Below are 13,920 nucleotides of genomic sequence, written 5' to 3'. Positions count from 1 at the left end.
ATGGATTGTACGTACTACATGCCGCTGCCTTTCCGTCTCTGTTTTTTGGTTGTACCAGGGCTCGTCTCTGTTCGGGTCGGCCTGCCACACGTACTTGAGGACCGTATTGATCAGGGCTTTACTGATCAGGATGCACAAGTAAACAACGAGGTACGCATTCATAGACCTGAAAAGATACAGGGAAGACAAAATATATGAGTTAATTAGTATTATAAATTGTAGTAAATATTAAAATTGGCAACAAAGTATGTACAGGTGACAGGACAAAGGCAGTGACCATAAACAGCCTCAAGAGAAATATGAATAAATATAGGCTAAAGAGGTAGGACCGAAATCTCTTTAAGAGAATGCAATTACAGGGGGTCCTCGACTTTTGACGTTGATCTGTTCCTACGTCGCGTCGTAAACCGATTTTCGGTGCAAGTCGGAACATACGTACATACTGTACGTAAATAACATACTGTTAGCACTTATCCTATGCTAACACCTATCCTCTATAGAACACCATTGGGCTCTAAACGTGTGAGCACATGTGCGTTAACACGTTATTAAAAATTTTCGTGTTAACACGTAAAACTTTGTCGTGATAACGTGACCAAAAATGACACGTGAACATTGTTCAGGATATTAAACAATGGAATGTTTCCGTTATTTGGTAAGTTAAGGCTTTATGTTGTTTCAGCAATGCACCAGTAGGTGGCAATAAAGCATGATTCACAAAATACACAAACTTAACGTGTTAACGCGTTAAGTTTGTGTATTTTGTGAATACCTAAATACCTTAGCGTGTTAACACGAAGTTATACGCTACATATTAACACGGAGAATCCAACGGCGTTCCATAATCCTCCTCGGTCCCGAGCTGTGTAACCGCGTATTCTTCCGCCGCGCACACCAAACACGAAGTTCGCGTTACGACGTTTACGACGCTAAACCACTTAAGTCGAAACAAGGCTTTATACAGTAAATGGGAGATGTGTCGTAACCATGAAACATCGTAACTCGGGACTGACGTAACCCGAGGACCTCCTGTATAGAGATTCTCATATTGACCAACAATGCTTCACTTTGTTAAGCCTGGCTGTGCTGCATCCTTTAAGAAGCTAGATAACCAAAACTTTGGAAGTTGAGGAATTTTCATGGGCGATAAGACTGCTTTTGTAGATCTTTCACTGAGGGATTTCAAGGGAAATGCAAATCATATTCATTAATGAGCAAATTAATTAAGACAGAACATCCACAAGGTAACTGTATTCTGTGTGTTGCAAATCAAAACTATAATGATGCATATGGTGTATTACGAAAATATCTTTATCTATTCTTATATTTTACAATACTTAATCAGCACTTTGTCAGAATGATTTTACACAGGGTCTCAGAGTTCACCTGAACTTAAACTAAGTTTATATAGATCTCCTGCCTAACGTCTATTAGATCACAGCCGTTAGCTATAGATCTGGAGCTGTTAGTGGACTCAAATCCGGAAGGTCCATTCTTTAAAATAAATAAATAAAAACCTTTGCGACACTGAATTATGTCCCAAACAGTAAACTTTAGAGTGAATGTCTCGCACAAGTAATTACAAATCAATCAACAGACCACCTAAGAGTCTACATGGCTTATCTAACAAGGTAAAACATGCATTAGGAGCCTGTTGTGACAGACACAAGGTAGAAATTATTTAACCATGTTGGACCCTTTGATTTTGGCCGTAGGAGACATAAAACAGTAAAAATGTGTCTTGCGATAATTGTATTCCTCACACAATAAAAGTGTGTCCTGTCTAGTAAGAGCTCAAGACTCATGTGTCACCTGTGCCTACTGGGTTCTGCTGAATATGAGGCCTGTGTTTCTTTTGTAAGAGGCAATAGTAGAAGATTGTACCAGATTGTACTGAGCAAATGGTGAATACAGACTATGAGACTAAATTTTACTACTCCAAAAGGGCAACAAACGCAGCAAACCACCATTTTTCATTATTATTTCTGTACATTTTGCTCACATGGGTGGTTATGAATTTTGATTCATCATTTTTACTATTATTACGCCTAATAAAGTTGTAATATTTCTGCTGTGTCATTCTGTCCTTGCTTAACTGGCCAAATTCTTAAATCCCTGAGGTTATTACTGCGTGGAACAGTGCTGTCGCATCACTGTCAAGCATCAGTTTCACTGACAATAAAGTAACAGCTGAATTACACCGAAAATAAAAGGAAACAATGCTCACTTTTCCACAGCTGAGCGTTTCTGGGATTTGGACTGGTAGTTCAGAGCCATTTTGGTCTCCATGCCTGTGTAGATAGCCACAGCTGTAATAGAGGAAAGGTAAAGTTTAAATACTGAGAATCGAAACAGGCATTTATGGACTCTATAAGCACATCCTGTCAAGTACAGCTTGCATTTCTTCAGATGACAAGGTCACCCTTCACTGTTCCTCCCTGGACAGAGCAGAACATTAACTATTACATAACAGTCCCTTTTGCTGAGAGCACATTATTGCTGCTTAATGACCATTTCACACACTTTCTCAACCTCTGAGGACACTCACGTGTTCAAGACAACATTGTCTTCTCTCTATCTGTCCCTCTTTTATGTCTATACTTTCCTCTGTCAGTTCTATACTTTAATTCTGTCCTCTCCTTTATCACTTCATCACTGTATCCAAACTTTTTTTTTGCTCACTCCATATTTTCACCTCCCCACCCTCTCTCTCCTATTAAGGACATAAATCTGATATTTCAGTCGCTTCCGCAACTCATTTAATTACACTGGCAATGGTGTGAGAGAATGACTTAACGAGTCTCTCTCTCTCTCCCTCTCTCTCCCTCTTTATAGGCTGCAGTAAAATGTGGATAAAATTTAAGTTACCATATATGTACTCTGTGTTTTTCAGGGTGGCCCCTCGCAGCAGCAGGTTCTCAGAACCCAGAGGTCTAAAATAAGAGATTAATTCAAGTAGTATTACACACAAACACATTCATTCACACACACACCAGATAGTTAAATAAAAACCTGCAGAAAGCAGGAGAAAATGCTTGTTCAGCATTCTCTCCAGGACATTCAACTTGCCATAACATCACACATACACGTTTAATTAGTCCTCTGTACACGTATTTACCTTGCAATAGGCTCGTCTCGGTCCAAATAAATATTGATACGTCCCACAAATCTACAGGAGAATGTGAGAAATGTAAAAATAGAGTAAGAGATAGAATGAGAGAAAAAAGAGAGAATAAAACAATCTTAGTCATTGTTATATTGGTGTGTTTGGCCATGTGTTTTTGTTTATACTGGGTGTGTGTTTGCACAGTGTGTGTGTGTGTGTGTGTAAGTGTTTGTAGAGGTCTGGTCACTGTCACTGTTTGTTGCGTGTGTGTGTGCACGTGTGTATACAGCCATTAGTTGAATGCATGGTTTATAAAGAGTCTTCATTCAGCTGTGGGGTTTTGTGTGTGTGTGTGTGTGTGTGTGTGTGTGTGTGTGTGTGTGTGTGTGTGTATAAGAGAGAGAGAGAGAGAGAAAGTCAGAATGCCACACACACAAAAGCAAATGACTCACTTGTATAGATCTGGTTGGGGTTGTTCACATTCTATAGTAGCCTGTAGTGTGTCCACCTCCTCTTCTGTGTTAAAGGCCTTGGTGTCCTGAACTGCATAATAGGTCTTTGTGTGGAGAGAGAGACAGGCAGAAAGAGTGAGAAATAGTGAAGTGTGTGTAAGGCTCTCTCACGTTCTGTCAGATTCACTATCTGCTGGAGCTATTAATTCCAAACAAACTCAAACATATTATATTCAATTCAGCTTCTATTTCTAAACATTCTGCTTTAAACTATGTACCACCCCCTACTCTTCCTGTTGTGTACAGCAAGCCGTCAGAATGATATATTATTTGTCTATGATATGAATTTAGTAGAAAAGTAGAGTGTGTTTTTAACATTGATTAACTTCAACCAATAAAATCCATGTTAGTTTTAGTTTGTCCTAAACAACAAGCTTTTATTTTTAAAAGGAATTGTGGAATTGAATCTAGGATTGAATTTGACATCAATAACCTTATGACTGGACTCTCCATCCAAACTTGCAGTGGTGACGAAACAGGTGCCATCGTCTCTGCTTGTGGAAAGCAGGATGAGGTCACAGGGGAACGTCTCATCCTCCTTCACTAAAACTATGTCACCCACCTACAACACAACACCCAACAGACATTAAACACAGTCAGCAATATACTGCACAGACCAATCAACTGCTGACTCAACTTCTATTGTCCATTTAACTCCAACTTTATGTCTTTAGCTGAAGTTACTGCGGGTGATAATTAAAGCATTGCGTAGCTACATTTTGTTAATAAGGAAAGAGGCTTTCAGACTTGTTTTGGAAATAAAACATTACACTTTCAAAACTACAGCAGTTGTTCATGGAACTTGTTGCTTTCATCACATTCAAAATGAATAAATTGAAATAAATTCAACGTTTAAAATGGTGTTTTAATACCATTTCCCATTACATCTAGTGTTTAAATTATATGCACATTATTTAATGTTTTTAATTTACATTTTGCACACAAAAATCACAACCTTTTTGGACATGGAGATGCTTTATGATTTAGAGGCTTATACAGGGATTTGGAGAGACGCATGCTGTTATCGAGGTGACATTCCTACCCCCCCCCCCCCCCCCCTCCATCTCTTTTTAGGGAGAGTTCCAACTTTTCTGCAGATGGGGTTTTAAGATATTAAATAAATAAATAAAATAAAATAATAATATTTCTTTATTTTTTTTACCCCTCATAAGTGCTACAAACACTGTGAAGATTTTTTTTTCTCTTTCATACACCACCAATTTGGCCATAAGTCTTAACCTGTGTGAAGACCTGAGTGAGGCTTAAAGAAGAAAGAGATTGTTAAGCAAAAAACTCTGCTAGAAACTAATCCATGATGTCAGTGAATAGAGGCTATGCCAGAGAGCAGAGCTATGACATCACCTCCGACACTGGACAATGGCCAATGACAAGTGTAGGGACAAAGACAAACGCATGGATAATTAAATAACCAAAAACCAAGGTCCTAAACACCCTCTTTTGCAAAAACACAAGCATCTATATAAAATCTACGTAAATCTATAATTCTGATCGTGTGTATGTGTGTGTGTGTGTGTGTGTGTGTGTGTGTTGGGGGGGGGGGGGGGGGGGGGACTGTTGGAGCGAGCAGAGAGAGAGAGAGAGAGTGTTACATAATGGATTATAGACGTTGGCTGGATTACAGAGAGAGGGAAGAGGGGGGAAAACATCAAAACAAACACACACTTCTCTATCTCTGTCTCTGTCTTCCTCATCATTTCCATTTTCAGTTTCTGCTTCAGAGGATCCATGTGCTTCCAATCAGACAGATTTCACCACACAAGAGCTCTCTTCTGCTAATACAGCCATCAGACTGGAGCGATTCCAAACACACTCAACAACTAAACAGAACGAAATCCGAGCTGCTTGGGAACAGGACCTGCTCGGCCAGTTTTCCAAAGTAAAACACAGGTTACTTCTATTGATCCTTGCTTCATGTGGGGGAAAAAGTCCCAGTAACGTCTGCTTTACCAGATTATCAGGAATTCCAAGTGCATCTTGGGTAATGTGGGTACGTTCTGCCATTCTGCCTGTTGTCATGTCAACCGGCTGCAGCCAAACAGTAACTGGGACAATAGTGTCAGCTGAACTGCATTCTGGGGGAAGAATTATCTGGGAATGGCTGAATGGCTATAGCTAAAGCCTGGTCATTTTACATCATTACTTCTCACTCATAGCTCATGTAATTGATTGTGTTCATAGAGAAAACTAGGGCTGCACTGATACCAGTTTTTCCTTTCGAATACAGATATCTGCCGATACCGAGTACGGATAACAACTTTATCTGTCTAGATAGGTGCCTATGAGTCCATTTTTTATATTGTGATACTTACAGAAAGTTCTGTATCGCTAATAAGATATAATGAGCTTGAATGAACAACATTTACTTCATTATTAATGGCACATTTCAAAAGTTTCAGAGCCATGAAAAATGCCGTAAGTCAAGTATAGTCTTACTAATATCATGAAGATTTGTGTCACAACTGTGAAATGTACTTTAAGGACTGCTGCTGACCTGTGCTGGCGTGTTTCTTTGTGGTTGCTTGAATGAAGTCACAGTGTACTTTGGCATGCCTTAGATTTAAATGCTTAAAGGCTAAGCACCAGCGATATGAAAGTGTCAAACAAATAAATACAGTGGAATTTGAGTTCCTAACTTTTTTTAATAAACTAACGTTTATTGATAGTCAGAAAACATGTTATTTCTTACTACTTCAAGGAATAAGGGTTAGACCGTTGGAAAGGACCATCCGCTCACTCCGTTATCTGTAGCTCATTTCACTGGCGCTTTTCCAACAATATGGGCATGTAAGGAAACCAACGAAAAGTGTTCAAGAGCCTCTGTAACATGGAGGTAAACAGGGTAAGGACATTCACTTCGCCTGTTTTAGTTGGTGTTAGTTAACGTTAGCTTGACTTGCTAAACTCGGTGGCTCAGATTATACTCGGCTACGTAGCTGCATTACGGAGGTTTATAGTGTTGGATGAATTCGAGTTCGACTTCGATCACATTTACAAGAATAACGGTACCTCTAAATTTGAGTGTAGCTTTTTGCTAGGCTATTGTCATGAATAATGTTGGTTATTTAGCTAGATACTGTCACAGCAGTCAGTCATAACGGTGTTTTACCGCGGCGCTGTTCAGCTGTTGTCCACCAGTGACGTCACGGTTGCGTTCAAGAATTTCCGTAGCGAGCTCGGGTTTTTCCCGTCAATTTAATCAAATAGTCCGTTTTAAAGCAAATTAAGCTGCTATTTTCATTTTAATTCATAGTTATATATGTCATTAACTACAATAATGTGAAATATTCATGGAGGTCCATTAAGTGGTGCTTAGCCTTTAATTAAATTCGACCTGCATATAGTGGCGTGCATGCGCATCAGTATCTGCTTCATGGGATGTGTCCCAAAAAGTGCCCTGTGTACTACATGAAGAGAATAATGAGTATCGGTGCTCTCTGTAGCCGACACTGATACTGTGTTTAAGTGCTAGTATCGGTGCCAATACTGATCCTGTATCGGTGCTTCACTAAAAAAAAACATTTTTAAAAGCAGATATTTCAAGAAAGGGTAAATAAATTCATGAAAAGCCAACATATTAATGCAGACTGAAACAAGAGTTCATGTAGTATGCGAACCTTGTCTATATATGGAATCTACACTGCAACAACACCCCAATTCAAGAACCCAAATCGCTAATATCATTAGGACACAGAACAAAGAAGATCAAAGGACAAACAGAGTCAAGGCAACAGAGAGCATAAAACAGCACACAAAAACCCCAAAACCCATGAGTACATATAATCAGCCTATTAAGTTGACCACAGTTTAGCCTCACCCATTCAGACTGAAGCTATAACTAGTATTTCAGCGGAAGCAACCGCTTACTTGCATCAATGTTTAATGTTTGTAATTGTGTCCACCATAGCTCTGTCCTTCAGGCAGTTTTCATAATGAATTGCCCTAGCACTTTTCTGCATTATTTTTACTCCAGAAGGGCCAGCATTTGTGTGTAATGATCTGAACATGTTGAATGTACGAGTGGGTCATTACTGGAACACACCTGCAGCTTGCGGCTCTGCTTCTGCACTACTTTACCATGCTGAACCACATGAACTGGACACTGGTTGATGGCTTTGTCTGCCTTGTGCCTGAGCCAGTCCTCATAGCCCTGGATGAGAGAAACAAACAAGAGGGTGGGGAGGGGGGGGGGACAGAGAGCAAGATCAGGATGATTAAAATAACAATCTGGTGACAAATACAGTATATCGTGGCTGTCCAATTGTTCTTTATATCAATTATTTCATGATAAATGAACCAAAAGAAATACTCCACAATGACTTAGAACAAAATGGTTTTACATTCACTTCCACTTTGAAAGTTAGTATGTTTTTTTCCCTTTTACTGTTACTATTGCTTGAGATGCATGTTTGAACTGGACATACGTTAGACGATACATTACACGATTCATCCACTACCACAAGTGCACTGGAAAGACAAATATATACAGGTGACAAAGTGAAAGTCTGAACAAGCGTCTGCATATGTTTCATTTCTCTGCTCAGACCTGCTCACTAATGTAGGATACAAATTGATACAGTCTAAAAGCACTGAGAAGGAACCGCTGACTTTGACTTCCGATCAAGACTGCAAAAGGGAATGCTCTCTACGGGACAGGGGGGGTCATTGTAACATTAGGAATACGTTTAAACCTGCCTTGTGCATTAGTGTGACACAAGGGGTTAAAAAAAAGGCAGTATCTGGTGCTCACGTGACTGAGAATATCAGCCCAGTGCGTAATCAGGCTGTATCTGTAAGAACATTTGATCTACAGCTGCTGTGTACAGTGTGGTACAAACGTAGCAGCAAATAAACCTCATTACAGAGACAATGCAATTGAAACACAGTTGTGTGGTGTACAAACCATGAGCAGTGGTTTGAAGACGTGATCAAGTCACGTGAGTCAACCTTCAGCACAATCCTTTAAAGTTCCTCTGATTGTTAATGCACTGATTAAAGGCTGTTTATATTCAGAAATGCTCGATTACGATGCAGAAAACGGCAAAACAGTGTGCATCAATTTGCATCACAGAGAAGATTAGGAAAAAGAGCAAGTGAGCTGGAGAGCTGGGCGATATGAGCACAAATCAGTATCACGATTAATTGTACATTTTACCACGATTCCGATTAATGAACGAATATTTTGTTTTTGCATTTTTGACCCTCATAGTTCAGTGACAAGGCTTGTACTGTAAATATCAGTATTAAAAATGGGATATTTTTATTTTATTTAATGTTGCTGGGAGCTTGTTCTTCTTGTTCTTTTTATGCACTGTTGTCTTAATTATAGTCAAAACACAGCACGCTTGTTCAGCCTTTTCGTTTAGGTTGCTTCCATGTGGCAGATAGGGGCAGAGTCATGTGACTACAGCTTGGTAGCATGGTTTTAAAGGGACAGTACGTGAATACACAGCTGGGACATAACAGAACAAAAATAATTGACATAATCGATATGGACAAATTTATGTTGATTAGAAATTCTGAATGTGGATTTTGACTCATTTTCAATTAATTGCCCAGCCCTAGCTGGAGTGTATCTATGAGTGAGAAACATCTACACGCTTACCTGTTTGATGGCAGTGACTGTGATGACAAAAAAGAGCGGTAAACCACTAGTGATGGGACTGGTGGGGGTATCGATAATTAACTAGGAAGAGAAAGAGAGAGAGAGAGAGAGAGAGAGATTTCATTACACTTTCTTTTCTCCAAATCCTGACTTAAATAAAAAAAAAATAAAGTATAAAGTAAGCTCAATACTCACCTGTACAAGAAAGATAATTAGAAAGTAAAAATTTGCAATTCTTCTAAACTGCTCAAACAAGTTCTTCGGTATAAAGTTCCAGAAAGTGTACTGTACAAAGAGAAGCATATAAGGAATTATCACACAGGGACAGCTAGTTTGAACACGCATACCTGACTGTGTATACCACTTATTTACATTATAGAAAACTTCACAAGAATCCAACCCGTGTTGTTTTTGACTGAATGTAAACATATTCTCCACATTCTTCTCCTATTCCCACTACAGCTTAAAAGACATGATATGGCAACAGTCCAAAGTAACTACATTTCTCGACAAAAGAAAACACTGCTCGCATTTTAAGAACAAAAGACACTTCTCAAACTTGATACAGATAAAAGCAGCAGGTGTCTTCTTATCAATAATGTGAAACTGAATCCCAGTACTTCACCCCTTGCTGCTGTTCTGTAACTATTTTGTTATGACGTGTGAGTGTACAGTGTTGTAGTGCAGTAAATAAATCAAGCACTACAATAAAAAAAAAAAGCTCAGTGTATTTCAGACTGAATTAAGTAAGATGACAGTCCTGTGGTTGTGTTTATCAGCATCATGTTGGAGTGTGGTACCTTTGAGGAGACTATTCTGTTGTCGGGGTATCTCTGAGGAATGTAGGCTTCAGTGCCTGGAGGTGGTTCTTTATGACCAATATACACCGTCCTGTTGTCCACCCAGTTCTCCTCCCCTGCACACTGCAGATAAAAAATAATAATAATAATTTACTGAGACAGGTCATAGGTGGTTGCATCCCTAGAGGGAAGAGGTGAGTAACGTTTATTTATTGGAGCCACAAGTCCACCTTATATGGGCCAGATATCAGGTGTGTTGTGAACCAAACGCCTGGCCCACACATCACATAACGCACGTAACCCAAGTCAATCCTGGCTCATGACAGCTGGCCCACGTCCGGGCCACACTAGCACTTGCCAGTGCCATAACTTTAAGTGCTGATCTGTGATCAGGCCCAAACGTGTCTGTGATCTTGGTAGTCTGTGCATTAATGGGTTAATAGTAATTCTATCTTGTTTTGAGAGAACGAAGGAGAATAAATGTCCACCCCATAGCATGTACTCCATACACCCTGTGTAATCAGACTTCACTGCGGCTCCAGTCGCTCAGTAAAGAGTGATCAGAATGCAAACCCTCCCACTCCGCCAGATGCAGATTACATCAGGCCTAGCATCTTAAACGCTTACATAAGCTGGGAAATGTAGGCTGTGTTATCACTTCAAAGACTATTTTGATTCCCTCCTTGCTTGTTTTCCTTGTGAAACTGAAGAAAATGTTATGTAATTGTTTTATTCTGATAAAAGAAATAATGTACAGGTATATATCTCGGTATGTATACGTTAATGCTTACAATTATGTATGGTGGAACAGATAGACGGATGAATGAATGGGTGAAAGGAGCTGAATTGAATGGATGATTGATTCCAAGTGGTCGACTGATTGAAAACAGTGCTCCTATATAAATGAATCAATAGAACATCAAAGTAGTATTTTATAGAATGCTCAAATGCAGTAATGCTGCAACACTGTTGCTATCATTTGCACTGTTTGATCTGAATAAAGAAGAATTTGGGATTTGCACAGCTTGTTTAAACCTATAAAGCTGTTTAAATGTTATGGATTGGGTTGAGTTTCCTCAAATTTTGTTTTTCACTTCACTCACGGTTATGAACTGCTCCAAACAGGTGCCATTTCTCACATACTCAGGGTTATGAGGCTAAATAAGGGGGAGATATTACAGACCGTACACATCGTAATTTGAAACCAATCAAAAACCGGAGCAGTCTGTCCCGCCTCCAGAACCCACCAATCAAACCCATACACCATTTATTGACCCTTGCCAAGAACAACTGTTATAAGCTAAATATACTGTACGTCTATGAAAATTATTTTTTTTTTTATTGACTGAGAGTGGACAATTAATCATTCAAACTAATGTTCTACTTTTCAATGCATGTTTATAAATTAACTGACACATTCATTCATAATTCATACAGAAACTGGATTTCAACTGAGTTCCTTATTGCAGCTGTTAGCATTTTGCTAATTCCGTTAGCATGTTTGCTAATTCTGTGTGGAAATCTAGTGTTTAGAAAACCCAAATTATTACTAATTTCACTAATAACTGGACACACATTCTGAAGACAACTGGTGGTAAAGCCTACAAATGGAAGCTATTTTTTAAAAAACATTTTTGTTCCATGTCTCTTTCTGATATGATAATAAACCTTATGTTGTGAGGAGTTTATATCACTACCCAGAAACTAATTTTGGTCAAGCCAATTTCTCTTTAACTCAAGCTTCCCTTGATCAAAGAGGGGAAAAAAAAGCTTAAAAGGCTTAACAGGAAGTTCGTCCAGAGTTTCGCAAATGACCCATGATTCACAGTCAGTGGGAGAGGAATGTGGCTCTAAGAACAATGTCCACACACCAGTTTTTACAGATACAGTCAGCTGAGCATGACATTCACAACAATCTGAAACAGCTACATTTTATAGAGCACCTGTCCTCTGTGTGTGTGTGTGATCACGGCTCAGTATAAAGGGAAGTACCTTCACAACTCTACAATCACAAAGCGATGAATACTCTGTTCTTATCTGAAGTTCTCTACTGAAAAAAGCTAATATTGTAGCATTAGCTTTTTTACTAGCTTATTTACTACTAAATACAGTTAACGGCTCAGATGAGCAAAGAAGGGTTACCTGAAAAACTGGTGAATAATAAATGAATGAATGAATGACTTATAGACACTCAGAGATTTAGCATCATTAGGACATTAGGGCGTCAACTCAAGCACCTGGATGATGTGACGCAGCCAATCTAACTCCATTAACCCACCACACATCAGCTATAAAAATGAGAGTTAGAGACGAGGGGGACTGACTAAGCCAGTTAAAGATAGGGATGATTAGGATGCCAGAAGTGACCACAGTGGGAGATTTGCTCAGTACAGTACACACCCCCACCCCACCTTGCTGCATTCAAGCATTTGGATCCAAACAGACAAAGACAGCGGCCCCTGTTCTCCCAAATAAATATAGATTTTCTACCTGTTTCCAGAGACACTATTCTAAATCATTTTTGGAATAAGTGTGAGACCCTATGTACATATATGGGTGTGTTTTTAAGAGGAAAGCAGTGAACAGCTGGTCAGAGAGTCTCTGTGTACTCTGAGCCCTCATAATCACACCTAATCCAGCCTGCCCTTACTGTGCGCGTGCGTACACACACACACGGAAAAATATTACAAACACAGCATTGCCCCAAACAATTATACTGCATTTTTCTTCTAGGATTCATTCATTCAGTCATTCATTGTTTCATAGGGTTGTGGTGGGTCCGAAGCCTACCCAGAATCACTGGGTTCATTGTGCGAACACACCCTGGAGGAATAGGGATGGGGCTTTCCAGAAATCTTAGCAGTTTTGTTTGTTGTTTATTTATTTGTCCCCATCCTTAAATAATAAAAAATAACCACAAAATTACGCAAACTCACTTGTAAGTTCTAAATGACTTCTTGGGATAAAAATAGCATATTTATGATAATTTAGGCATCGTCAGTTCCTTCCCACAAATGTTTTCCCTTATACGTACCCTAACGGTCAGCCAAAAGCTAACAAGAGGGGTGACATTAAGTTTGCAGATGGTGAATGAGGCGTGCGGCAGCACCATGCCCCAGTTTTAGAGGCAGATCCTATCAGATTACAGACACAGACAGACAAACACACACACACACACACACCAACCAACCTGGTGGCCGAGCGGGTAAACTTACACACCCTTCACTTGCCTTTCACAACCCAACTTCACTCAGTACACACAACAACAGATTTTTCACACCACATGTGCTGCATATATTGAATATGTCACTGCAACGAGGTGGTCATAATGTTATGGCTAATCTGTGTAATTAATACTTTATAGTGATATTTAGAATTAGAATCACTTTTATTGGACACTGCTTGGACACTCTGCCTTTAGCCCAATCCGTGCAGTGAAACACACAAACACTAGTGAACACTAGGGGGCAGTGAGCACACATACCCGGAGTGGTGGGCAGCCCAACCACTGCATTCAAATTCCATTCATATTCACGAATACCAGAAACTTCTCCCAGGTTTAGAACAGACTAATCATTCATTCATTCGTTGTCTGGAACCCCTATTCAATTCAGGGTCGAGGTGGGTCCAGAGCCTACCCAAGGAAGGAACCCACCCTGGAGGCACAGGGCAACACACACACGGAAAACTTTTGAGTCGCCACGGTTTGTTTTTGGATCGTGGGAGGAAACCGGAACACCTGGAGGACTCCTCAGTCACCCGCAGTGGGACTTGAACCCACAACCTCCAGGTCCCTGCCACCCACCGTTGAAACAAACCTTTTTATAGTCAGCGATTCTCACATTCGTTCCTTTACAATGAGATGAAATGAGGTGAAGA

At 39.7% G+C, this 13,920-nt stretch overlaps 1 protein-coding gene across 4 annotated transcripts in view; it reads right to left on the bottom strand.

The window, feature by feature from the left end:
* atp11a (ATPase phospholipid transporting 11A) overlaps window positions 1–13,920 on the bottom strand; it is an 85,075-nt gene that overhangs the window by 32,580 nt on the left and 38,575 nt on the right. For all 4 annotated transcript variants that reach the window (XM_066661161.1, XM_066661162.1, XM_066661164.1 and 1 more), the window contains exons 2-11: window positions 10,042–10,164; window positions 9,437–9,526; window positions 9,242–9,322; window positions 7,679–7,786; window positions 4,052–4,180; window positions 3,559–3,662; window positions 3,119–3,169; window positions 2,869–2,933; window positions 2,228–2,309; window positions 16–166 (exon numbers count right to left, since the gene is read on the bottom strand). In XM_066661161.1, coding sequence (XP_066517258.1) covers window positions 16–166; window positions 2,228–2,309; window positions 2,869–2,933; window positions 3,119–3,169; window positions 3,559–3,662; window positions 4,052–4,180; window positions 7,679–7,786; window positions 9,242–9,322; window positions 9,437–9,526; window positions 10,042–10,164 — 984 coding nt within the window. The remainder of the gene's footprint in view (window positions 1–15; window positions 167–2,227; window positions 2,310–2,868; window positions 2,934–3,118; window positions 3,170–3,558; window positions 3,663–4,051; window positions 4,181–7,678; window positions 7,787–9,241; window positions 9,323–9,436; window positions 9,527–10,041; window positions 10,165–13,920) is intronic.

The sequence above is a fragment of the Hoplias malabaricus genome, chromosome 2 (assembly GCF_029633855.1).
Source record: "Hoplias malabaricus isolate fHopMal1 chromosome 2, fHopMal1.hap1, whole genome shotgun sequence".
Classification (NCBI taxonomy): Eukaryota; Metazoa; Chordata; class Actinopteri; order Characiformes; family Erythrinidae; genus Hoplias; species Hoplias malabaricus.
The sequence above is the reverse complement of the archived record's forward strand: the minus strand, read 5'-3'. Positions and strand labels throughout refer to the sequence as shown.